This window comes from Eschrichtius robustus, chromosome 20 (genome assembly GCF_028021215.1).
Source record: "Eschrichtius robustus isolate mEscRob2 chromosome 20, mEscRob2.pri, whole genome shotgun sequence".
Classification (NCBI taxonomy): Eukaryota; Metazoa; Chordata; class Mammalia; order Artiodactyla; family Eschrichtiidae; genus Eschrichtius; species Eschrichtius robustus.
In genome coordinates this window covers 15827616-15854844 of record NC_090843.1, presented here as the reverse complement: position 1 = coordinate 15854844, position 27229 = coordinate 15827616, and the positions used below count along the sequence as shown (strand labels likewise).

The 27229-nt window shown below is 43.3% G+C and overlaps 1 protein-coding gene and 1 long non-coding RNA gene across 14 annotated transcripts in view; one reads left to right on the top strand and one right to left on the bottom strand.

Annotated features, from left to right (window-relative positions):
• Window positions 1-27229, bottom strand: part of MARCHF10 (membrane associated ring-CH-type finger 10) — an 82708-nt gene that overhangs the window by 49008 nt on the left and 6471 nt on the right. Inside the window, exons 2-3 of the mRNA XM_068530960.1 lie at window positions 24320-24439; window positions 1263-1434 (exon numbers count right to left, since the gene is read on the bottom strand). Of these exons, the coding sequence (XP_068387061.1) occupies window positions 1263-1434; window positions 24320-24439 (292 nt within the window). The remainder of the gene's footprint in view (window positions 1-1262; window positions 1435-24319; window positions 24440-27229) is intronic.
• LOC137755012 (uncharacterized) overlaps window positions 26402-27229 on the top strand; it is a 69587-nt gene continuing 68759 nt past the window's right edge. For all 13 annotated transcript variants that reach the window (XR_011071950.1, XR_011071957.1, XR_011071948.1 and 10 more), the window contains exon 1: window positions 26402-26501. This is a non-coding gene — a long non-coding RNA (uncharacterized lncRNA). The remainder of the gene's footprint in view (window positions 26502-27229) is intronic.

Below are 27229 nucleotides of genomic sequence, written 5' to 3'. Positions count from 1 at the left end.
TAATCTCTACAGAGGACAAAGCACATCATGCAAACAGCTACCTAGTTTTAGCAAGAAGGCTAAAAATTATATCGAGTGACTGGAGTTGCCTTACTTAAATTTAATTTTTTCTATTAAAGACATCCTCAATTTGACACATGACAACATGGATTTTGAAATATTTGGAGAGTGATCTTATCTGCCCTATTTCATTCTTAAACAGCTGAATTAAAGACCTAATTCCTACTAAAAGGCTTCAAAATGAGAAGTTGTTAATGACGATGATACTTTCCCCTGATTAAATAAGGAAAAAGAGTTGGGGCTTTGCCTGAACGGACATCATTTCAGAAGTCAATTTTTCTTTAAACTTCATTAAAGCTATAAAATGTGGGTGGTTAATCTAAGTGAGAGCCGCCATTGTCTAAAAATGCATTAAGACTTAACCGGACGGACGGGTGGTTGCACGACAGGAGCTATTTAGGATTAGAAAGTCATTGTGATTTGGGTTTAGACAAATTGCACGCTATTTACGAATTCTTCGGCAGTTAATGTGGGTCGTTTCCATTCCACCGCAAGCAGAAGGCAGACCTTTCTGCCTAGTTATCCCAACTTCCACGTCAGTTCCCGGAGGAATCAAGTTAGTCCTACAGATGCTGGCTTTGATGGGGATGAGCCTGAGGGACTCTAAACTTTCAGTTGCATTTACCCCCTTTCTGGATACTATTAAGTTTCTCCTGCCTTAAGCAGAGGACCGGTCTTTGCTTCAAAGGCAGCTAAAGAGTGAATTATTTACCAAATTGCACAAAGGGGAAGATTTATCAAGCCCCCTTTTTTTTCCCAGAGAGGACAACCCCAGAACTGGAGGACTTTATTACCCTCTTTCTCAGCAGTAAATTATGCCATTCAGATGCTTTTGAAAGCTTCCCTTCATGCTCTGGATTGAGTCATAAAATTTGATACCTGGGGCCAAATGCCTTTATCCCTCCCAGAAGGGTGAAGAAGATGAAAAGGCAGCCATTCTGGGCCAGTGCCACACAAAGCCAATGACTGGACAGAAAATGTGGGCAGTGGAGACAGTTACTCTGCGTAATTCACACCTCCTTGACCTGATGTTCTACTCCAAAATGGATTTTATCATTTACATAAGATCATCAGACCCTGCAAAACCTGAACTGACCACTTGGAAAACACTAGGTGTAATCGGGACCACGAAGTTGATTGCTGTCCTTACCTCTGATGCCGGGATTTTAGATCTTGTGAATTTCAATAAACCCGCCACTCACCTGGAGAGGGTTTGCTGGGGCCCGCTTTCTCTGATTTCTTTGGAGCCATGGTACTTTTATGTTTCTGCTTGACTGATGTTTGGTCAATTGCTGGAAGTCTGGAATCACTCTTACACACAGAACTCTTGGCAGATAATCTTGGTTCGGCTAGAGCTTCCTCCTCACCAGAACTCTACCGAAAATGAAAGGTGTCTGAGTATCTGTGGTCAATAGGCCATCTTTGCTGGGCAGAGGAAAAAGAGACAAGCCAAATGCAGCAACCCCTCAACAAAGACACTGGAGCACCCTGCCAGCTCAATGTGCCCTTTCACCAGTCAGATTTTCATGGACTGGGCGTATCAATTTAGAAATAATAGCAAAGTTAATGAGTCTATTTTGTAGAACATTATGAAAAGAACGAATTCCTGACCCTTAAGTAATTGGATGACCAATAAACAGCTCACGTTAAGAGCTACATATGAAAACAGGAGAAACCATCCGTGCATTTAAACTTCTTGCTATTTGTTATTTGAACTACTTTGGGGGTGGGTGAGGAAAAATGTTCCTTATGTTAATCATATACTTGACAATGAAAAGGAAATTTAGATAAGTGTGTTGGGACTGAATCAATGAGACCTCAGTTTAATACTCTGAATTATTGGGTGCAACGTAAGACAGATTAATCTTTTTAAAAGGCCCCTACTTGTCAGTCTTCTATAAAGAAGTCAGTATAAATCTATGCACGGACAAATCCTGACTCATGCAGTATCAGAATATCTCAACACAGCCTTGCAGACGCAATAAAAATTATCCAGGCCTTCAATAGCTTTACACTTTGCCACACTTACACCCACCAAAGGAATGAGTGAAAACAACATAAACAATTAGGAGAAACTTGGTCTTGAAGGGCGATTTAAGTCCTGCCTTAAGGTCTTAGGTCCTGGTGTTAATATGATTTGCTAGGCAATGCACCCAACAAACAAAACCACAGTGTTCCCGCCCCTCCCCCCAGGGGCAGGGTCACTAAATACTCCTGCACTGCACAGTGGTCTATATTGGCAAGTCCTCTGAAAGTGTAGTCCTCTGCGGACACAGAGTGCTAAATTAACGTCCTCCACACCTCCCCAGCGGTGGCAATTTGTATTGATTTTGCTCCCCATTCTCTCTGACAGTTGTGGCATTTTCATTTTAAGCCTCCTGACTCAGGAAAATACTCTGAATAGCTTTGAGTTATTGGGTGCAACGTAAGACAAACTACACTCTCAAAAAAGTCCCCTACCTGTCAGTCTCCTACAAGGATGTCGGTACAAATCTACAGGTGGACAGATCATTATTCTCCAGGATTATAAATCATGTTTGGTCACTTAGAGCCTGGTGACAGCCTTCAAACAAATAATTATTGTTTCTCCCTGCATTTTCAGAAAACAGACCACCCTCAGATAAAGGGATGGGAGAAAGGAAAGGACATAATGAGTTGGTTGTTCTCCCTTTTCCCTTTTGATTCTGGAATTTAACAGAAATCCTTGAAAATGATTCTGAAATGTCAAAGATGAAACATGAGGTCATTTCTGAACATGAGATAGGCTTTCCATTCTCAGAGAAGGAAATGTGGGCAAATTTTAATTCTGGTGCCTAAGATGGTCATAGGGAAGAAGAACATTGGTGAATGTGTGACTGAATTTCTTCCACAAACTGCTCAACACGAACAACTTACATTAGCGAATGGACAAGCCTGCTCACACATCTGTTTTTCAGCCAGTGGAAAGGCAGGAAAGATGCTCTGGGCTAAGACTACCAATATCCATGGTTACAGCATCAGGAGCAGTAATAGTGTCCACTACTGGTGGGTCCGTCCCCTTCACCCTCAGCCAGGACTAGAATTCTTTGCTTACCCCAGGCAGAGACTCTTTATTGGGTGGGGTGTTAAGCCATGTTTATCCTTCCTTCACCCATTCATTGTACCTTGAGCTTTAATAGCACCAAAGGTGGAAGAAAACTTGGCCAATTAAACCATGCCTATTACATATGGTATCATGCACCTGCCTTCCAAGTATATCCTTCTCTGGTTCCTGGTTCCATCAACCTTACTTCCAGTTGGGAATCTTTATCTATCTATCTATCTATCTATCTATCTATCTATCTATCTATCTATCTATCTATCTATATTTTTGGCTGCATTGGGTCTTCGTTGCTATGCGTGGGCTTTTCTCTAGTTGCAGAGAGTGGGGGCTACTCTTCGTTGCGGTGCACAGGCTTCTCATTGCAGTGGCTTCTCGTGTTGCGGAGCACGGGCTCTAGGTGCATGGTCTCAGTAGTTGTGGCTCGCAGGCTCTAGAGCGCAGGCTCAGTAGTTGTGGCTCACAGGCTTCGTTGCTCCGCGGCATGTAGGATCTTCCGGGACCAAGGCTCGAACCCGTGTCCCCTGCATTGGCAGGCAGATTCTTAACCACTGTGCCACCAGGGAAGTCCCTGGGAATCACCCTTGAGTCCAGAAATTACAGCTGGAAGTGGGTGTTTTGTCGGTTGGAAACTAAAGCCACAATGGCGAGAACTGTAATACTTAAGAATGTGCTACTGGGTCTTTTCCTGCTTGCTTTGAGTAATCTTAAGCCAATCACTTCAACTTTTTGTGTCTTCATTCGTGTCCTGTCATGTATTCAGCCATTCTCATGTATCCTCTCTCATGAAAGCCCATTATATTATCCAAGGAAGATGCTTCTTGGGTGAAATAAGTTGAAGTAACTCATTCTGGCACTAAAATGTAGTATTTAAGACTCTGGAGCCCAGCTTCCTGGGAGTGAATCCTGGCTCTTTCATGTAGTGACTGTGTGACATAGGATTAGTTTTAGTTCATCTCTTTGCCTCTCAGATTTTCTCATCTGTGAACAATAGTGCCTTCTTTTTGGTGGTTCTGTGAGGATGAAATGAGTTAAGGTATGTTTATAGCACTAAGAGCAGTGGTGCCAGGCACTGAGAAAGTGCCATGTAAGTGTTGGCTTTTGCAATTAGCCATTCATGTTCAGCCATTTAAAAAAGTAACCAGCTAACTGCTGAAAACTAACTACCTGCTGTTGAAACCAAAACCATAAACCCCACTGAAAAATTCAAATGGGTTTTCACCTACTTCAAAGAGCAATGGACAGCAAGGTGGGGCAGTCTTATGGTACAAGTTCTCTTTCAGACAGTAAAGTTCTAATGGCAAATATTTAACAACATTTAAAGATTAGCAGACAACAAAAATTAAATTATGTTGATTTTAAGCTGATTTTAAAACTGTCTCCTCCTCTTGCAATTTTGAAGAGTAATTACAATTTTCTTCCCCCATATGTTCCTAAGTTGAAATGTCACATGGAAGTGGAGGCAAGAGCATACTGCTATTCCTTTGGGGGAAGAAAACTAGCTCTGTGTTTCAAAATCAAAGCCTGAAACATTAAAAAAAAAAAACGAAACTAAAAAACCCAGACTACATAATACATGTATAGACTTTTTATTTTTTTAAAAATTTATTTATTTTATTTATTTATTTTTGGCTGCATTGGGTCTTCGTTGCTGCGCGTGGGCTTTTCTCTAGTTGCGGCGAGCGGGGGCTACTCTTCGTTGTGGTGCACAGGCTTCTCATCGCGGTGGCTTCTCTTGCTGCGGAGCACGGGCTCTAGGCGCATGGGCTTCAGTAGTTGTGGCACGTGGGCTCAGTAGTTGTGGCACACGGGCTTAGTTGCTCTGCGGCATGTGGGATCTTCCCGGACCAGGGCTCGAACCTGTGTCCCCTGCATTGGCAGCCGGATTCTTAACCACTGCGCCACGAGGGAAGCCCCATGTGTAGACTTTAAGTTCTCTCTTGGTAATTTGATGAGAGTCCTAATAAAGCCACATTAACTAAAAGAAGTTATTGTCAAAATTAATATTTTTCTGGAGTATTATGCTTTTTGTAGTCAACATTTTCCAAAGATCCCCAACTTGCTCTTTTGGCATCATCCACAATAAAGTAGAGATATGACCTTGCTAGAAACTCTCAAAAGTTCAGAGCAAGACTCACGCTAGGAAAAGAAGGGACTTACATTAGGGAATTGGGCACTGAAGTAGCGACTTCGAAACATGATAATGGTTCTAGTTAGACCTCCTGGATGATGGAGACCCAAGGATTGGCAAGTGGGATGCATTTCTTCAGGGATGTGAGAGTGGCTAGATTTTTTTTTATTGAAACACAGCTTTCATTAGTATTTAATGCAGTTCTTTCTAATATTTCTGTCTTTGAGTGTATATATAATTAAAACAACACCACCATGGTTATTATATTGGAACTTCTTAGAACTATTTTATTTTTTAATCAATTTATTTTTTTTTTGGCTGTGTTGGGTCTTCGTTTCTGTGCGAGGGCTTTCTCTAGTCGCGGCAAGCGGGGGCCACTCTTCATCGCGGTGCGCGGGCCTCTCACTATCGTGGCCTCTCTTGTTACGGAGCACAGGCTCCAGACGCGCAGGCTCAGTAGTTGTGGCTCACGGGCCTAGTTGCTCCGCGGCATGCGGGATCTTGGAACTATTTTAGATGTAGTACACCTCATGGTTTTGGATATGTGGGCGAAAAACTTTTATTCTTATCCTGGGATGGTTTCCGTCTTGTTTTTCCAATTGATTTCTGCTCTCCATGTCACTCAGAACCTGGAGGGCTGGTCAAGTCCTGTGCTGGATCATGAGTGACAGGGCACGTTGTGGGGAGTTTGGATTGGGATTCTTGACCACAATCCTCAATCTTGACTCCTCCTACCCAGTCTCTAGCACTGGTCACCCATTCTAATATTAAAAATGAAAGTAAAATCTCTTCTTTCCTGGATGTTGTACATTGCTCTGGTTTCAGGACTTAATGAAGCTCAGGTTCTTGATGTCTCATGGCAGAAAGAATTCAGTGAGAGGCAAAGTGATAGGTAAGAAGTGGACTTATTCAGAGAGAAACACAGTCCACAGACAGTGTGTGGGCCATCTCAGAAGGTGAGAAAAGGCCTAGATTTTTAAACTGGGACCTAACAATGTTGAGTCTGAAATGGCAAGGTGACAATGAGCACAGATGATCCGAAAGGCAAGGAGACAGAAGTAGTCAGGGACAGAAAAGACCAAGTCATTTTCCAGCTCTTGCCTGATGGCTCATTTCCAAGATCTACAGAGCTGGTTCTCAACTGGTATGCCACCTCCCTCCCTCCCACAAGGTGTGCTGATGAGTTCTGATTGACGTGTACAAAACGCATTGTAGCCACGTGTCATGTGATGGAAGGCTGAGCTGAGGGAATCTTATGACATAGTGTAAAGATCAGGACACGACTTGCTCTGAATAGGAAAACAGGCAAAGTGTAGTGTCAGGCTGGTGCCAGAGAAAGACGGTGTGTTTATTACATTTGAGAGAAAACGTTCTCACGAGATCATGAAAGAGAATGATCGAGGCTGTGAACCTCAACACGCAAACAGTAACAACATGGGAAGGGTGACCAAGGAAGTGTGGGTGCAAATGAGTATCTTCAGAGTGCTGTCCCCAAAGTCCACATTCATATTGTGCCTCAAACACAAAAAAATTGCCTTTGGGAATTAAGGGCAGCTTGTATAAATAGCATTCTGGACAGGATGGGAACCTTTATGGATTCAAGAAATATAAAGTTAGCATGTCCTCCACAGAGTGCTGTTGTATCACAAAGCTGGCTAAACATTCTCTCTTCTAGAAAAAACTAGGGCAGCAAAGTCCTTCCCACGTTCAGGACAATTTTGAGCTTACTAGGATTGTAAACTTGCACAACAATACAGACTGGATTAGTAATTTGGGGGTGGGGTTTGGACTCAGGTACCACTCACCTGAATCCAACTGCTGCTTAACCCCATTTGTGTCTCCCCATCTGGAGATGTGGCTCCCAGGTGGGGCTGGGCAAGACCAGGCCCAGCAGTAGAAGCCCTTGCTTTCCACTTTGCCACAGGAAGCTTTTGGGAGTTGGCTGGGCTGCCATGTGCATAAATTTCATGGGCAGTTGTCTCTACCGATGAATTCTGTAGAGAACTCCCTCCTACCTGCCACCTTCTCTCTGATTCTCATGCCAGCAAGTTGGAATGGCCCAGCCTGAGACGCTGGTCTGAGAGCACCAGTGGCCTCGGTGGTTAAAGTCTTCATGATGTTTGATCACCACTGGGGCTGCTCTCTGAAGGAGAGGCACGTGGGACTTTAGTAGAACTTGCTTCCTGATTACAAGCCATCCCACTAGGGAAGGTCCTCTGGGTGAAACGGAGCTGCAAGCTACTGAAATGGCAAACATGACATGTTTTATGACACTTGCTAGTATTTCTTAAAATGCAAATGAATCCTTCGTGTGCTGCAGAAATCTTGGTTGGTTTACGTGGGTGGTGACGACACGTTTTCATGCTTTGGGGGACAAGCACGTGTAGTAGTCTCTGAAATGGAGTTCTGTGTGGTGGACAGTGGGTAAGGAAGTGGCATGTGGCCAGGAAATTGTTGGATGTAAAAAATTTGAGCACTAAGGTCTACGTAGTGCTTAGTAGCACGTTGAGACTGCCCTCTGTTGGGTATTTTTCAGGAGTGGTTTTGCTACAATGTATTTCTCCTTCATTCTTTATTTGAATTCATATTCTCCTTCTAGTTGAGAGGAACATTTGAAGAACATGAAAGACGTGGCCATTAAATGGAGGTCATCCATGAAAATACCTCCTACTCAAAATAATAGGTCATAAAACATGGGAATTAATTGAAAAGCATCATATGCATCTACTGTGTCTTCAACCCCATATAAAGGCAAGATACTTGCAATGGGAGAGACACAATTTATACCATACTAGCAAAATGCGAAACGAAGTTTAATTAAGTGATAAATTGGGTGGCACCAATTCTAAATTTCAAAGGAACTCACAGCAAAAAAGTGAGAAGTCAAGGGAGGCTTCATGAAGGGGATGGTGTTTTCTAGGATCTCAAGGAGCAGTAGGGACCAGCTTAGACTGGAGGCAGCCTGGGAGCCAAGGTACGGATGGAGTGACACCCACGGCGTGATTCTCAGGCAGCAAGGCACATGGCCAGAGCAGAGGGTATGAGGAGAGGTGAGAGACAAAGTTGGCTGGCAAGCTGCGGTCAGATTGTGGGGGGGCTCTGAGAGTCAAGCAAAGGATTGAGAGTTAATGTGATGGGGAATAGGGTCCAACTGAAGGTTTCTGAGAAGAAAAATGCTTAATGTGGTACTTAAGATTAGCTTGTATGTTTCTTTCAGAGGAAGAAAACAAAGCATCTTTTTGTAGTTTCAATGGCTTATTTTTGTAAAGTGTAAGTCTTTTCTTTATTGCAAAAAAAAAAAAAATGCATGTTCATAATGGAAAACTAAAGACAAAGAGAGAAATTTTAAAGCATTCAAAACTCTATTAACTTTGAAATAAAAACTGCAAATAGCTTGGTCTGTGTTCTTTCAGACCCCCCCCCTTTTTTTTAAACATCTTTATTGGAGTATAATTGCTTTACAATGTTGTGTTAGTTTCTGCTGTATAACAAATGAGTGTGATGGAGACTACTAGCTTTCCACTGAAATCCCTTCTCAAGTGATATGAGCTACAGCTGGATGTGGCCGCCCACCTTGAACTGAATGACTCAGTTTCTGCTGCAACTAGGGGTGGCCTCATGAGGAAAGTCTCACCAGTGGAGTGGGAGCACAGTTGACGTGTACAGCCTGCTTCAGAGATAACCTCTGGCCCTGCTTCTCAGCTGGAAAGTCAACAACTTTGAAAGTCATGTGTTGAAGACAATGGAACCATCATTGGCCTGAATCCCTGTAAGTCCTAGTGGAGGAGAGCTGCCTGCGGATCACCTGGGCCATCACAGGTGCAAGAAATAAATTCTTTCTTGATTGAATCATCATATTTTTGGTCCCTTTGTTATAGCAGCTGACATTACTCTTGCACATATATTTATGCATCTGTATAAATATTGTTTTTTTAACAAAAATAGAATTGAGCCACACATACGTTGTCACTTAACAATACATTGTGTCAATAGATACCTTTCTATAATTTTGTCAACCTTATTTTGAAAAATTTCAAATCAATGGAGAAGTTGAAAGAATAGTACAAATAACATCCATTACCCTTTACCTTGCCAACTGGCTTTCTCTCCCTCTCCCCCCTCCCTCCCTCTCTCTAGACTTTATAATACTTTACCCCTAAATACTTCAATATGCATCTCCTATCAAAACGGACATTCTACAAAGCCACAATACCATTATCTTACCCAAGAGAATTTAATAGTTCCATAACATTATCTATTATGTAGAGCATATTCAAACCAAACTGTCCCAAAAATGTCTTTTTAGCTGTGTGTTTTGATCTATGACCCAATCAAGATACACCCATTGCACGCAGTTATTATGTCTCTTTCGTTCTCGGCCCTTTTCGTCTTTTCATGATTTTTACTCTTTGGAAGAGCTCCAGCCTCATAGAAGGTCGTACGTTCTGAATTTGATGGCTTTCTCATAATAAAATTCAGGTTAATCATTTTGGGTTAGAATATTCCATAAGTGGTGTGGTATCCCTCTTTATAATATCACCTCAGTGCCTAACAATGCTGTTTGGTCTCTAGGGTAAGGTGGTGACTGCCAGATTTTTCCACTATAAAAGTACATTTTTCCCTTTTGTAATTAGTCAGAAATTTGTGAGACGATTCTTTGACACTAAATACCCTATTCATGATACATTTTACCCGATGATTTAGCATCTTTTGATGTGCTTTGCCTGAATTGATAATTACATCAAGGTAGCAAAATGGTGATTTTTCTATTTCTATCCTTTCTTCTACAATTATTAGCTGGCATTCTTCTCTAAAGAAGAACTTTCCTTTCCTCCCTTCTTATTTGTTTGTTTGCCTCTTTGTTTGTTATCATCATCATTGTGGTTTCAAGGACACATTTTATTCAATTATCTCATCACATTTTTTGAGGCTCAAATCGTCCCAAAATTGGTGAATGGGAGTTCATTCAAGTTTGCTCTGACTTGAGTCTCCGAGCACTTCTACGCTTTATGGCACAATAAAATTTCATAGCCTCACCTTGTACTTTACCTGGCTCAGACCTAGAATCAGCTATTTTCCCAATAAGCTCTGGTTCCTTGTAGTTTAGAAGCTACTTAGAAATCAGTATCTTCATGCTGTGTGTGTTCATTGCTCCTAGAGGGACATTGTTCCTAAGTCCTTTCAATGGAATTAATCAGAAATACATATTTAACACTAATACATATTTAGTGGAAGGCGTTTTCCCTTCCTTTCTTTTGTTTTATATTTGTATCTTTTTTCTCTTATATTTAAAATCTTTATTCCTTAATTATATTAATATATGTATTCATGTGTTTTACTCTGTAATGAACATGAAATAATTTCAGAATCACAGTACAAATGTACTCTAAGAATAAACCCATTAAGCAAACTTTATTCTTTCTTGGCAGTTCTCTTTGTCTTTACAATATATTCCTATTGTATGGCTCTGTCATAATTACTTTTGTTGGTCATTTAGGTTGCTTCCAACTTTTTCTATGATAAATAATGCTACAATGAATATTCTTATATATTTATGCACATCATCAATTATTTCTTTAAGTTCCCAAAGTGGGAATTTATATTAGTAGATTAACAACATCACAAAGATTTACAATATTTTGTTCCCAAATTGTCCTCCAGAAACACTGTACCAATTTACATTTCCAGAGGTACATGAGAATGCCAATTTCTACATAACTTTTCCAACTACATATTATCTTTTTAAAAGCGACTTTGTCATTTTGGGGAAAGACTATCATTTTAATCTGTAACTTGTATGTAATTTTAATTTAATTATTATTATTTTTTGGTCACGCCATGTGGCATGCAGGATAGTTCCCCAACCAGTGATCAAACCCGTGCCCGCTGCAGTGTAAGCGTGGAGTCTTAACCACTGGACCGCCAGGGAAGTCCCCTAATTTAATTATTAAGTAGGTTCATTTATTTAGCTCATCTATTTAGAATCTATATTCCACCAATTTCTAAAAAGTGACTTAAAAGTTGAACTGAAAACAGTGTAAAGAAATAGAAAAAGAAAAGGCAAAACTAATTTATGGTGAAAATACCCAGAACAGTGGTTGCCTCTGAGAGAGACAGAGGCAGGAGTTGACTGGAAAGGGTCATGGGATGATGGAAACTCGAAACATGGTTACACACATTTATCAAAACTCGTTTAAAAAAATGAATTTTGATACATTTAAATAAAGGAACTGCATGGACAGCCATCAGAAGATAGGGCAGAGGTTTCTTTGCCGGGGGCGTGGGCGCAGCTGGGGAAAACCTCCCTGAGGAAGTGACCTGAGCTGAGATCTGAGGCCTGGTGGGAAGGCAGGCCAAGTGCTTCAAGAAAAGGGAACAGCATGTGCAAAGTCTTCTAGCAGGAGGTGGCCTGGCACGAAAGAGGACCCAAAGCCCGTGTGGTTGAAGCATAGAGCAGTAAGGAAGGCCAGATCCCAAAGGGCCTTGTTGGCTACATGATGGGTGTTGGTCCCCATTCTGAAAGCCACAGAACACCATGGAAGGGGTTTAAGCGGCCAATAGAGTGATCTGGGTTCCACTTGTCAAATCACCTGAGGTAGGGAAAGCGGGATTTGGGGGCAGGAGCAGGAGTTGTGAAGACCTGTTAGGGGGCCTTTGCAGTAACTTAACTGGGTGATAGCAGAGACGAACACACAGATGGATTAAAATGATAAGTAAAATGGATGGGACTTGGTGATGAATAAGACGGTAAGGAGGAAAGTGTCAGATTCTGATGATACTGCGCAAAAGGAAGAACAGGGACTTCCCTGGTGGTCCAGTGGTTAAGACTCCACGCTTCCACTGCAGGGGGCACGGGTTTGATCCCTGGTCAGGGAACTAAGATCCTGCATACCGTGTGGCTCGGCCAGAAAAAAAAAAAAAAAAAAAAAAAAAAAGGACTGGGCCTATTGAGTTTGAGACATCCAAGTAGAAATTATTTAGAAAACTATTGGCTATTTAGATCTGGAGATCAAAAGCGAGGTTTGGGTTAGAAACGCGGATTTGGGAGTCATAGGCAGGTAACATCTTGCGCAGGTAACCTGAGGAGAATAGGGCAGGGTTTCTTGGGGGTGGGACATGAATATGGATGGGAAAAAAAATTTGCATCTTTTTTCCACTAACCTCTTATTGAAATCTAAGCACATCTTTCATTTACTAATACAGGCAACAAACCACAGTAGTATTAGCAGTACCTGTGATTTGTCACCAATCGAAATCACAGGTATTTTCACATTTCATTAAATTCGTTGCAGATGTCTCAAAATACCCTTTACGCCCATCACTTGTTATTTCATGTGTTAAAAAAGAAGCACATATATTACTGAGTCACAGATTTCTAAAAATATCTTGATGATTATTTCAAGGACTGTGGTTGAAATCCTGTGCATCTTATTTTATGCATTTGAAAATATTATTGTGAGAAGAGGATCCAGAGGGGTCATCTGTATTGCCTAAAAGACCTGTGATACAAAACCAGGATAAACCCCCAGGTGTAGAGTGAGAAGAGAAGCAAGCCGGGAGGAATCCCAGGACTCAGCGCCGAGGTGGAGGAGGAAGAGGAGGAGGAGGAGAAGCCAGGAGAACGTGGCTTCCCAGAAGCGCGGGGACGCAGCGTTTTGCAGAGAATGGAGTGGCCAGGCGAGCTAAAGCTGCTGAGAGGTGGAGCACGGTGAGGACTGCAAGAGACGCCCTGCATCATAGACGTGGAAGGCATCTGACGAAGAGCCGTTTCTGTGGAATGACGTGTGCGGCAGCCAGATTGCCGTGGGTTGCGTTGTGAGTAGGAGGTGGGGAAACTGAGTCAGTCAGCGTAAATGATTCTTTTGAGAACTTTGTGAGGGAGAAGCAGTAAGTGGAGGGGATGGGGGCTCAAGGAAGGTCTCTTCTGTTGTTTTCTTAAGATTTTTGATAGGAGACCTTGGGTCATGATTAAATGCTGATGGGAAGGGAAGGCTCTGGTACAGAGTTGGAGACGCGGGAACGGAAGGGACGATGGATGGAGTGAGGGTCCTGAGCAGAGATGGAAGGGTTGGTAACTGGGTGGGAATGAGGGGAGGGTGGTGCAGAAGGAAGGGGGTGGACGGGTTGGGCAGCAGAGAGCTGAGGGAGCTTCCACGTGAGGACCACTGTGGAGTGGGGTGGAAGAGAGGAGGGATTGGGGAAAGGGAAGAAGGCTTGAAGTGGAAGGGACAGTTGACCAGGGAAACTGGGCAGCATCGAAGAGTTGCAGGAGGTTAGTGGCTGTGACCTTCCAGGGCCACCATTTTTCAAGGTTGGGTGATTTTTTTTCCGGCAGTCGCCAGTGGTATGGGTGCAGACCCAGAGACCGTGGATGGGCAGGATTTTGCCAGAGAGGTGTGGCAACAAAACAAAGGGCAAGGGAAGTGTTAAAGAGGATCAAGCACAGAACATAGGCTGCTTGGGAAGGGAAAGTTGGCACAGAGGGGGCAATGAGAGCACAAAGGGAGAGGAACCAAGGGACCAGAGGTTATTCATTACTATATCCCCATACCACCCAACACAGTGTCTTGGACACCAGTGATTTATAATTCCTTAACAAGTAAAGCAATTGTTGTTGTCAACAAAAGAAGGTTTTAGGGTGAAATGCTGTATTTATAGGTTATGTTTAATGAGAGTATGCCCCTGAATAATCATGTCTCGCAACTGACTGAAAAAATTTAAAAGTTTGATATCTGAATTTTAATAGGTTTTTAACAAGTTTCTTAGTTTTAAAAAGCAATTAGAACCTTTTTTTTTTTAAAGTAGGGGATTTTAATAAGATGTTGTAAACTGAAATATACAGCACTACATAAAATGCGAAAAAAGCCACTTTATCATAATCTTCGCTCATGCAATTTCTGAGCTGCTGAGTCTAACACGGGGAACTCTTGGGGTCAGAGGTCAACATTGCTCGGCACCGGCGATTTCACTGAGCTGGATAACAATTGGTGTTTGTCTCACTGGGCCCAGTGGCAGAATCACCCCGTGGAAGGATTGACTCTAGGCTGTCCTGCTTATCTGTTCAAAAGGCAGGACGACATTCTGGAAGCAGCTGCAATTTAAACTGACAGTTGCCCCATTTTCCTGCCATGCCCTATTTTTAAATTACCTAGTGGAACTCAGGCAAAGCACAGAAACGGAGGAGAAATGAAGCACTGCTGGCTTTGCCCAGACCAATTATCATTTGTTTGTGCCATTTACTGCTGTGAAAGGCTTCCAGGACCCTGGTTTGCCCAGGGGCCTGCACCCCAGGTCTTCCAATTACTCTATAATATGATCACAAAGGAAACCTTCAGTTCAGTCTGGTGAGTTACCTGGCGGAACATTCAAGCACACCAAGATGACCTCTTATAAAGTACGAGTGAGTCCTGGGTCGACTTTGGGCTGTTCTGAGTTTCCTCTGTCCACGGAGAGCTGCTTATGTCTTTGTGTTCTTGCCCACCTGTGACAAAAGGAACTTACCCAGAGCTTTAAAGAAGCCACCTGTCGCTTTGCGGAGTGGCAGGCCAGGAAAGGAACGTTCTCTTTAGCCCGTTACTCTGGCCGCCACCAATGAGGAGGTTTCCAAATGGTTGATTGGGGTTTCAATCTTCAGACCCAAACTGGCCATTGCATGTTGGCGGTCTCAGCAAACCACTCTCTTCTTGATGATTTCAAGCCAGGCCAGGGTCTGTCCACCACTCCTGGTAACGGTACCCACTTTCTTCTCTCACTCAGGGCGCAGTCCTGCTCTGGCAGTTGTGGCTACACTGCTATGATTTCAACATGTGCACGTTCCTAAAACATTCCTGTGACTGACAGTCATCAAACATTCAAGGAGCTCCTAGTGTGTGGTGGAAAAAAGAGCAACTAAGCCCGTGTGCCACAACTACTGAGCCTGCGCTCTAGAGCCCACAAACCACAACTACTGAGCTCGTGTGCCACAACTACTGAAGCCTGTGCGCCTAGAGCCCACGCTCCGCAACAAGAGATGCCACCGCAATGAGAAGCCCGCGCAACACAACTAGAGAAAGCCCGCGCGCAGCAACGAAGACCTAACACAGCCAAAAATAAATAAATAAAAATTAAAAAAAAAAAAAAGGACTCTCTAACAACTAGTGTGTCTAAAACTGCAATGGGTGACTAGACTAAATGTCCTTCAAGGTCCCTTTCCTGTGCTGTGAACCTATGATTTCAAAAAACCCAAAAAAATGTGTTCTTCATCTACACCATCTACACGCTCCTGCCCGTGCACATGCGGGCCGCGGTACTCAGCGGGGTTCTCCTGTCTGCCCCTCACCTGGCCATCGCCCTGCACACCAATGCCCGGGACCGGTTCCTGCTCAAGCAGTTCTAGAGGCTGGAAGTCCAAGATCAAGGTGCCAGCAGATTTGGTTTCTGAAAGAGTCTGGAAGTGAGTCCTGAAGAATGAAGTCTCAGAGAGCTGTTGGTGGGGAGGTGACCTGCCCAACAAGACAGCGGGTCCTGGAGAATGCCACCCTCTGAGGGACAACATCATCTCTGCTTCCGGGCCGCCTGCACCATCTCTTCCTTCCGTCCCTCCATCTCCCTTGCCCTGTGCCCTCCCTGGGTACCTCACCTGGGTCCTGCCTTATAACTTCCTGCCCCTGGGTGGGGCCTTTGTCTCAGATTTTTTTAATATGAAACATGGCCAAGTAGAGAGAATAATAATGAGCTCCTATATACCCATCATTCAGATTCGAAAATTAGCATGATTTTTCCCACATTTACTTCATTTATTCTTTTTTCCTCTTGCTGAAATCTATTAAAGCAAATTCCAACCATCAAAAAAGAGCAATAACCAGTGCCTGCTCCTGAGTGGCTCCCAGCCTAAGGACGAGACAGACAGGAAGACGTATCCTAAGATGGGCTTGAGCCCAGACGGTGTTATGGGGAATACCAAGGAGGGACAAGAACAAAGCCACCTGACCCCCAGGAGCAGCTCTGGAAGCTCTTCCCAGAGGAAGTGTCCTCAGAGTTGAGAGTCAGGCCATCCAGGGCCTTGAGGGCCATCAAGGCCATCAAACACTTTGCTTAAGGTGTTTGAACTTGATCCCAAAGACATGGGGAACTACTAGAGAGCTTTTAATAGAGGAGCGACATGATCCAGTTTGCTTCTAGACGGATCCACTCATAATGCTGCCAGGGAGACTGGCCGGAAGGGGTGAGGTGAAGGCAAAACGATCAGGAAAATGGCTCCTACAATAATCCAGGCCAAAAAAAAAAAAAAAAGACAGGGCCCTGCAAAGGGAGGTGCTGGTGGATAGAGTCAAGAGAGAGGAGGGAAGACAGTCTAACTCTGGTGTCTGACGGCTGTAAAGTGTGAGAGCAGGAGGAGGAGTCTAAGATAATTTCCAGAATTCTGGCCTGGGCAGAAGTGAATTCAGGAAGAGGAACCAATCTGAGGGGAGAAGACAATGCATTCAGCCTCTTGAGTCTGAGGCGGTGGTGGGACACGCCAAGGAGGACCAACAGCTAAAATGGAAAACAGACTCCACCAAAAATTCCCGACAAACCATGGGCTGCACTTTCTGTCTCCCTGACATCCGTGTTGGGCTCGAGATGCTGGGTGTGGAGCTGCACCGTGACTCAGGTGCACCTCGAGGGCGCGGAATCTGCGCTAGAGTTGAGGGGCGGCGGTGACCACACCTGGCCAGGTGTTAGGGATGACTCACAGCCTCCCAGGTGAGGCCCCCGGCAGTCAGAGCCAGCATGTACGTGTGTGACCTGCCTCATTTTCACACGGGCCCGGGGCCAGAACGACGGGAGGCCCGGCCCACGGGGAGTCTGACAATGGACAGGTAGAAGTTAGAGAAAATTAAAAGCGTGAGTCACAGAACGCATATGCCATGTGCTAAGCTGGCTGCTTCCGTGACACCATCAAGGGTGTTGGTAGGTTGACACTGACAGATTAATGGGAGAACAAACAGCTCCCCAAGAGCGGTTTGAAAGAGGAGAAGCTGCAGGTTTCACAGGCAGGAGAGGCTGAAGAGACAGGTAATGAAAGGAGACATGCAAGTATACCCAAGTTGGAGGAAAACACCAAATGCACAGCGAGCCAGCCTTCGCGGACACCTGACTCAGCAACGGAGAGCAAACGTTTGCAAGGAGAAGCGGTGGGCAAAAGCATTGTAGTGTGGAGTATGCGAGGACGGTTTCTGGGAAACAAAACCCCTTGCTGGCCCATAGGATCTTGTCTTGTTTCATCTTTTGGACTTCACCATAGTCAGAAGCAGTGCCGTCCTATAGAATTTTCTTCAATGTTGGAAATGTCTTATATGGCAGCCATGGGCCACATGTGGCTCCTGAGCCTGGAACTGCATTTAAAATTTTATTTTAATTAAATAGTCCCACATGGCTAGTGGCCGCTGTATTGGACAGCACAGTTTTAGGCTTCTGCTGCCCTCATGTATGAATGCACATTCTGATTTTTTAAGCCACTGCAGATTACTTGAAGAAGCTTTATTTTTCATTTCAACCTCCAACGTTTGTGTGGATGATCACGAACAAAACAATTAAAATGTTTTTGTTGGGTAACCGCCTTCACACTTAAGCTTACCTTGCCTTCTGGGAGATTCAGGTGATCTCACGGATGTAAACATCCTGCTGAGCCAGGCCTGGGGCAGAGCCAGCTGCTGCTGGTGTCAGGTTACCCACCTTCTTCCAGTGTAACGCTGGGTCCTGGTGACCTGGAGTCTGAACATGTAGCCGCTCGGTGAAAGGACGACAATCCTATTCCTATTATCAGAGCAAACGGTGCTCTTGAAAAACTGAGGGCTGGTCCCCACCTTCTTTGCCGAATATAGTGACAACATGTCCTCAGTCCTTGAGATTTGTGCTCCTGGAAGTGGCCCATCCAGCAAGGATGCAGGATCTTGGAAGATGAGAAGGGGCCATGATGACTTTCTTCATTGAAGGTTGTCGTCCCCCAAGTCCTGGGCTAATCAGTTTCATTATTTTCTCTGGGGAAATTGGGGGTCCTGACCCTTCTCTGTGAAGTCTTTTTTTTTTTTTTTTAATTCAATTCCTTTTTAAAATTTTTTTTTATTTTTGAACTTATTTTTATTATGTAATTTTGGCTGCATTGGATCTTCATTGCTGTGTGCGGGCTTTCTTTAGTTGCGGCGAGCGAGGGCTACTCTTCGTTGCGGTGCACGGGCTTCTCATTGCGGTGGCTTCTCTTGTTGCGGAGCATGGGCTCTAGGCTCAGGGGCTTCAGTAGTTGTGGCACGCGGGCTCTAGAGTGCAGGGCTCAGTAGTTGTGGTGCACGGGCTTAGTTGCTCCGCAGCATGTGGGTTATTCCCAGACCAGGGATCGAACCTGTGTCCCCTGTATTGGCAGGTGGATTCTTAACCACTGCACCACCAGGGAAGTCCCCTCTGTGAAGTTTTGAAAGGTCAAAATATCCTGGTACCCCTGGCACCACAGCAGGCTCCTCTGGGCCAGCAGTGTCCCGGGGACACTGTTTCCTGTTCATACTGAGAGACTGCTTTGCTTTTTAATGCACTAAATCATCCAAGGTGTAGTTGGTTCTGCAGAGCTGCTGTTTATTTCCCTGTTAAATTCTAATTTGATTAAACAGCTCACAAGGTTGTAGATAACTTTGAAAAGGGTGTGAAATTAAGTTGCTACATTAGGTTAGCTCTTAGAAATGTGGCCTGAGATGGGGCTGAGAGGAAAGAAGGTATTCTAGAAGCCTCAGGAGCTGCTCCTCTATCGATAAGTGTTGGAGCATCATTTGCAAGCATAGCTGGACACAAGGCAACTTATAATGAATCTAATGTTAGTATGACACTTGAGCATCTCACGCGTTCTCACAATGATCCTAGGAGATAATAGCATAATAATAAGGATCTCCTTGATGGGAAATTGAAGTACTTAGAAGTAAAGTGCTTTGTCTGAATTCACACTGTAACGAGGGACAGAGCAGGCCCTTGATGATAAGTGTTCTTTGTACTGTGTCATACAACGAACTTAAATGTATTTAAGAGGTGCTGCTTTACTATTATTTTTTTTGTAATTTTTAAAACTTGAAGTACAGTTGATTTACAATGTTGTATTAATTTCTGCTGTACAGCGAAGTGATTCAGTTATACATATATATACTCTTTTTTTATATTCTTTTCCATTATGGTTTATCATATGATATTGAATATAGTTCCCTGTGCTATACAGTAGGACCTTGTTGTTGATCCATTCTATTTTGTGTGTGTGTGTGTGTGTGTGTGTGTGTGTGTGCGCATGCTTTTGTAGGGGTTTTTTTGTGTGTATGTTTTTACTAATGATTTTATTTTTTTTTAACTTTTTATTTTATATTGGAGTATAGTTGATTAACAATGTTGTGAGAGTTTTGGGTGTACAGCAAAGTGATTTAGTTATACATATACATGTACCTATTCTTTTTCAAATCCTTTTCCCATTTAGGTTGTTACATAATATTGAGCAGTAGGTTATACAGTAGGTCCCTGTGTTATACAGTAGGTCCTTGTTGGTTATCCATTTAAAATATAGCAGTGTGTATATCCATTCTATTTATAAAAGCTTACATCAGCTAACCCCAACCTCCCACTCCATCCCTCCCCCAAGCCCCTCCCCCTTGGTAACCACAAGTCTGTTCTTTATGTCCCTGAGCCTGTTTCTATTTCAGTTCATTTGTGTCATATTTTAGATTCCATGTATAAGTGATATCATATGGTATTTGTCTTTCTCTTTCTGACTTACTTCACTTACTATGATAATCTCTAGTTGCATCCATCTTGCTGCAAATGGCATTATTTCATTCTTTTTTATAGCTGAGTAATAGTCCATTGTATATATGTACCACATCTTCGTTATCCATTCATCTGTCGATGGACATTTAGGTTGTTTCCCTGTCTTGGCTATTGTGAATAGTGCTGCTATGGACATAGGGGTGCGTGTATCTTTTTGAATTATAGTTTTGTCTGGATATATGCCCAGGAGTGGGATTGCTGGATCATATGGTTATTCTATTTTTAGTTTTATGAGGAACATCCATAGTGTTCTGCGTAGTGGCTGCACCAACTTACATTCCCACCAACAACGTATATAGGAGGGTTCCCTTTTCTAGGAGGTGCTGCTTTAAAGAACCCCTCAGCACAGGCTTGGTAGTGATTGCTTTATCTTGGCGTTAGATTGAACACAATCTCTGCATAACCAACGGTTAAAGCCACGGGTCGGAGTGAGGAGATTGTGCCATAAGGGAGGGGCTACCATGTTAACTGTGCATTTATCTGGGGCTCTGCCCACCCCCAGGCAGGTGTTTAGAAATGGTATCTTGATACTGGATCTATTACTTGATGGTAAATGCCTCACTTTTTCCAGGCCCATCAGCATTGTGATGGTCTAAGACTGGGTTAAGGAATGAACAAGTGATGGAAGTTGCAATACAAGTGTCAAAATTTGGTGGTAGCATGCTTCACATCTTGATTGTACAGTGGAAAAATTTCCATGGATTAAGCAATCCACTCTCACACAACCCACTCAATCAGGGAATGAACTTGCCTTCTCAAATCAGGGATAAAATGTTCTTCTGAGTTTTCAGCCAAAGCAATTTCTAGAAGGAAATTACTCAGGGAAACGTTCCCTAGGTAAGAGGGCTTGGGTTGGGTTTACACTGTCTCATTGGACTGTATCTTTCTCCTGCCACTTTCTGATTGACCGAGGATCTTTTGCAGCTCTAGTGCCTGATGTGACATTCCATACACTAAGCTCTGGAAATTGCATCAGTCTGGCCTGGGTTCTCCTTTGGGAGGTGCTAGCATTCTTTTTTTTTTTTTTTTTAATATTTATTTATTTATTTGGCTGCACCGGGTCATAGTTGCGGCATGCGGGCTCTTAGTTGCGGCATGCGGGCTCTTTTTTTTTTTTTTAATTTTTATTTATTTATTTATTTTTTGGCTGTGTTGGGTCTTCGTTTCTGTGCGAGGGCTTTCTCTAGTTGCGGTAAGTGGGGGCCACTCTTCATTGCGGCGCGCGGGCCTCTCACTGTCGCGGCCTCTCTTGTTGCGGAGCACAAGCTCCAGACGCGCAGGCTCAGTAGTTGTGGCTCACGGGCCCAGTTGCTCCACAGCATGTGGGATCTTCCCAGACCAGGGCTCGAACCCGTGTCCCCTGCATTGGCAGGCAGATTCTCAACCACTGCGCCACCAGGGAAGCCTGGCGTGCAGGCTCTTATTTGCGGCATGCGGGATCTGGTTCCCTGGCCAGAGATCGAACCCGGGCCCCCTGCATTGGGAGCACAGAGTCTTAACCACTGGACCACCAGGGAAGTCCTGGTGCCAGCATTCTTATCCTGGGAAACTAGCTCTAGGATCTCCCTGGCCTTGGGGACCCCGTAGAAAGAGGTTTCATAAATTCTGCATTCCCTCAGGATTTGATATAGAGCAGGGCAGCCCCAGTTTATGAAGGTTTAAGAACAACCAGATTTTCACAGAATTTGGGTGGGGGTCCAAACCTGGGAGGAGAAATCTTCAAACTAGCCCATGATTGTGGGAGTTGAAGATTTTTCGGCTCTGGTTTGGATGTCATGAGGGCTCTCTGGCTTCACTTGTACCAGGCAAAAGTCGAAGGATTGAGTGAGGAGGGATTGGAATGATAAGCACACAGTCCTGATGGCTGTTGACAAGGATGCATTCCATGACACTTGCCCTCACCCTGACCTTCCTGCACTTTTGTATCCGGAGGCAAAACCTCCAGTATTCCCCAAAGAATATCTGTAATACAGGGAGCAAAGCAGAGGTGAAATTCACTGTGGAAAATTCGGATCTTGTCACTCTTCTTGATAGAGAAGGTGCAACTTGAAGTTACTTGTACAGTCAATACCCAAACCCTTGGGGTAGCGTCACCTGGAAAAAATCGAGCGTATCAAGTAATGTTGTTCCAAGTTCTCCGACAAACTGAGGTGCAGTGACATAAAGCAAACGTGAAAAATCCTGTTCGCGTGCTTTAGAAATTGCCAGTTTTAATGCACTTTACCACATATTTTTGTCTTTATTTCATAATTACTTTTATATGTACAGCTGCATCCTTTTTGAGATGTGGTCTGAGTGTTTTGCAATGATGCCTTAAAGAATTAGTAATTTGTATAGCATGAAGAAGGGAACTACAGGAATCTGTCACCAGTTTGTCCCCTAAACACAGTTTGTGGAGCGGAACATGAACCTTCAAGTTCTAGAATATCCCAGATGCATGAGTGTTGCCGGGTGAAATGGCCAAGACTCTGCATGTGAGTCTTTGCATGAAAATAGAAGAACCCAGCTGCCCATTTGTTTAGTAATTCCAAACTAGGAAGATGGCTACATGCTACTGTTTGACTGAAATTACATTTTTTTTCATCTGTCCTTGATTTTTGTTTCTGAGTGCAAAACTGCGAGAATTTATCTTAATGCTAAAAATGTGTTGTTCGAGCCAAACTAGATTTAAGTTTTGGATTAATCTCACTCCCTAAGTTTAATCAGCAGCAGGCATTATATTTAGTCCCTGGCTAACATGAAAAGATGCAGGCAATGTGTTCTTCTCAGTGCTGCCGATATTGTGAGATAGTCTCTTTCACCTTCAGGCTTTAGGTGGAATATTTTATTGTGTGATTTTATGTTCCTTAATAGGGAGTATAGATCTCTCCCAGGGATACATCCATAAACATCAATCACTGATGTTTTTAAGGTGTCCTTCGAACATTAAATAACCACCATGTGAACATCCTAGATTAAAGAAGAAACCCCAACAAGAACTTGATTGATATCAGGTATCCAGGATCTATCTTGGGGATCCACACCACTGATAGAAAAGAGAGTCCATCCTCTAGAGAATATTTCAGGCATAAAACATTAAGTAAGAATTCCTAAAAGGCATATTACTCATCTTAATTTGCTATACTAACAACCGGTGTTGAATGCAGCTTGCGGTATTCAGTGCTTACATAGGATAAGTAAAACCCTTACACAGATAAGATCTTAAACATGAAATATGATCATATAGCTCAGTGGTTCAGAGCACCCTCTCAGGGGTCAGACTGCCTAGAAAGGAAAGTCTACTCCACCACATACTGGATGTGAACTCTTAGGTAAAGTTTCTTAACTTTTCTAGGGCTCAGTTTTCCCATCTGTAAAATGAGGCAAATATATAGAGATTTATGAGAATTAAATAAGTTAATAGGTATAAAGCGCCTAGCACGGTACTGGAACATTGTAATCACTCAAGTAATGGTAACTACTACTACTGTAATCATCATTTTCATACTGTTATCATATTATACTGATCTTATTATTTATTATTATAATCCAGACAAAAATATTTGAACAATTTCTAGTTATTACATGACGCAATTATTACTGCATTTTACTCAATTTGAAATAAAAACTACACTAAGCAATGCAATGGGTAAGACTATAAGCTTACATATATATAAATATATATATATATATATATATATATATATGTCTATATTAATATAGACAGATCAAGTAGGCATAGATATAGGTATATAGATATATTATGATGCAGTGCTTTAGAAGGCCCGGTGCTTCCGACTCTTAAAATCAAAGAATTGCAGCATTTCTGATTTGGGTGGTACCTCAGAGACCATCTCCATTGGTCTACAGGAGAGAAGAGTGAGGCCCAACCAGGGTGAAGAGGGAAGGTCACACAGCAGAGGAGGAGCAGGGGCGGCAGGGGTGGTACCCAGGACAAGAGCTCCTGCCCCTGCCTCTCCCTACCCTGCCCTTTAAGATTCTTCAACATCTCCTTTTTGGGCTGGATTTTTCCTAAGTCAGTCACACACACACACACACACACACACACACACACACACACACACACACACACACACACACACACACACACACACACACACACACACACACACACACACACACACACACACACACACACACACACACACACACACACACACACACACACACACACACACACACACACACACACACACACACACCAGCAGCAAAAGAATGTCTCCCAGCATTCTAAGTACCTGTTTGGAAGATGACCCACTTGAAAACCGGGATCTCTCAAAATTTGTCTCTTGCCCCCAAAATTGATCTCGTTTCTTCCCATTTGGGTCTCTTCTGTATTCCTGTCGTCTCAGACAAGCCTGCAGAACAAAAAAAAGATGTTTCTTTGGTTTAGGTCCACAACTAGCTTTGATAACTTTATGCTTAATTCCTATTGTGAGGAACATGCAGTGCAGGTGTCCATCTCTTAAGTGTTCATCAATACATTTTACCAGGTGTGAAGACACTCACCCAGGCATCACTCCCTCCTCCCTTTGCCCAAAATGCCAGGTCAAAAATATTAGCCACTGCCTTAATAAATTCAAACAACAGACATACTAAGAGGCATTTTATCAAGTACTTACCCAACAATTGCCTCCTTAAGGAAGTACCCAATACATTGCATTTACTTCTCTTTCTGTTCTCATTCTCTCTTTTTTAAATTGAAGTATAGTTGATTTACAATGTTGTGTTAGTTTCAGGTGTACAGCAAAGTAATTCAGTTATAGAAACATATATATGTGTGTAGGTATATACATATTCTTTTTCAGATTCTTTGCCCATATAGGTTATTACAAAATATTGAATATAGTCCCCTGTGCTATATAGTAGGTCCTTGTTGGTTATCTATTTTATATATAGTTGAGTGTATATGTTAATCCCAAACTCCTAATTTATCCCTCCCCCCTTTCCCCTTTGATAACCATAAGTTTGTTTTCTATGTCTGTGGGTCTGTTTCTGTATTGTATATAAGTTTATTGGTATCTTTTTTTAGATTCCACATATCAGTGATATCATGCTATTTGTCTTTCTCTATCTGGCTTAATTCACTTTCTTTCCTTTTTTTTTTTTTAATATTTATGTATTTATTTGGTTGCACTGGGTCTTAGTTATGGCTCCTTAGTTGCAGCTCGCTGGCTTCTTAGTTGTGGCATGTGAACTCTTAGTTGTGGCATGCATGTGGGATCTAGTTCCCTGACCAGGGATCGAACCCGGGCCCCCTGCATTGGGAGTGTGGAGTCCTATCCACTGTGCCACCAGGGAAGTCCCTGGCTTAATTCACTTTCAACTGATATTTCAAATACTCCAAAATAGCAAAACTTCTTGCAGCATTTCTATAGATCCAATGACTGAACTCACCTTTGTCCTGCCAGGGCCAAATTATCCACTGTAAAGAAATACAGTGTAAAGACAGACACTATTGTTCTAAACCAGGCCTGACATCTCCCTCTTCCTGCCTGTGTTGGGTAAGGAAAGATTCCTTCTCCATCTTTTTCCCTCTGTTAGAAAATGCATCTCCTTCCTTGATGTAGAAGGACTTGCCAGAATTTCACGGCCAAGGAGAAAGCCAATATTCTGCTACAAGGTTAAGAGTAGAAATGACCTGATATTAATAAAACATTTACCACTTGGACTTGGGAACAGTGAATCAGTTACCTGCAGCGAGTAGAATCCTGGATTCCCTAGAGAAAGGTGCTGTTTCACCCCACCTTGCCTGGAAAGGGAGAGCACTCCAAAATGGTGGGGGTTTTTTTCCCCCTAGGGTTTATTTTCAAAAACGATGCCGTATAGACAGCAACCCATTTTAATAATCCTGGATAGTGTTTGTTTTAATAAATAAGAAGTCCCCCCCGTCCAATACTGAACAGTAGTAACTATAATAAATAAGTTACACAGACACCAAATAATAGAATAAACCAAGGTAAAACTAAAGAGAGTCAGCTGGAGAGTTTAATGGAGTTCAACTAAATATGGGCCTCTTTTTTCTTATTCCTTTACGATGACTTCAGATTGGAGCTCCCTGTTGAGGGGGGAACTCTGGCCTGGAGTCGAGTATTGTTTCCTAGAGCCACAGATGTCTCTGTTATCCTAACCCACTTGTATTAAAGGCACGAGAAGAAAACGCTGATGGGCTGAAAGTGGAGGAGACTGTGTTAGCTATTGCATGCAGGACCGAGGCAGATTTGGTGGGATGAACAGAATTCCTGTGGGCGGAGTGTTTTTTGAAACTTCTCTCCAAGAATGCATGCAACTTAAGTATTTCTTTACCAAAAGGGGAGGAGGAATAGAATGGTTTGCAACCGTTGAAAACAAAAATGTTTTTCCCCTCTGATTCCTTATCCTTCCTCTCACAGAGGACCAGGAGAAGAAACCAGTGGCAAGGTAGGTACTTCCTAATTTTTATCTTGAAACAGCCAAGCAATCTTTCCATGTAAATCAAACGTTAGCCCTCTCCAAGTTATTGCTTCGCTGAGAAGGAACACGGGCACGAGCCAAGTTCGGACTTCCAGTCCTAGAAACAGCAAGAACTTAGCCATACCTCCCCCCGCACCCCCGTCAGGGGCTAGTTTTCTTGTTATTTGTAAATGTGGATGATTTTTCTGTTGTTTTTGATGCTGATGTTGTTTCTGCTTGGAGGGTCCTGAAGGGACAGGGGCAGAGGCGCGTGAAACCCATAGGATGGGAAGAAGGAACAGATTTGTAATTCATCATCACCAGGGGCTCCCCTTACTCTGGAACTTTATTTCCCTTTCAATTTCACGTGTCTGGAGCTAGATTGCTATAAATAAGTTTCTGTTCATGTGACAAAACTGGCCGAGTCTTGAAACGGGAGGCTTCAAGTAACTTCTTCTTTTCTTCCTTCTGCGGAGAATCAGGGCTTCCTCCTTTCGCGTCGCGCCCCCTCGCCCCCCAGGCCCATCCCTCTGACTGCAGCGCTCGCGGTCAGGCTGCCTTCTGTGCAGAAGCTACCGCTGTGGGGCAGAACGCAGAACGTGCATCTGTGCCTGTGGGGGCTGACATGGGTTTTGTGACTCACCGTAACTCAATACGGGTAAACACGACAAACCACAGCTCTGCCACTTTCTAGCACTGTGACCTTGGGCAGGCTG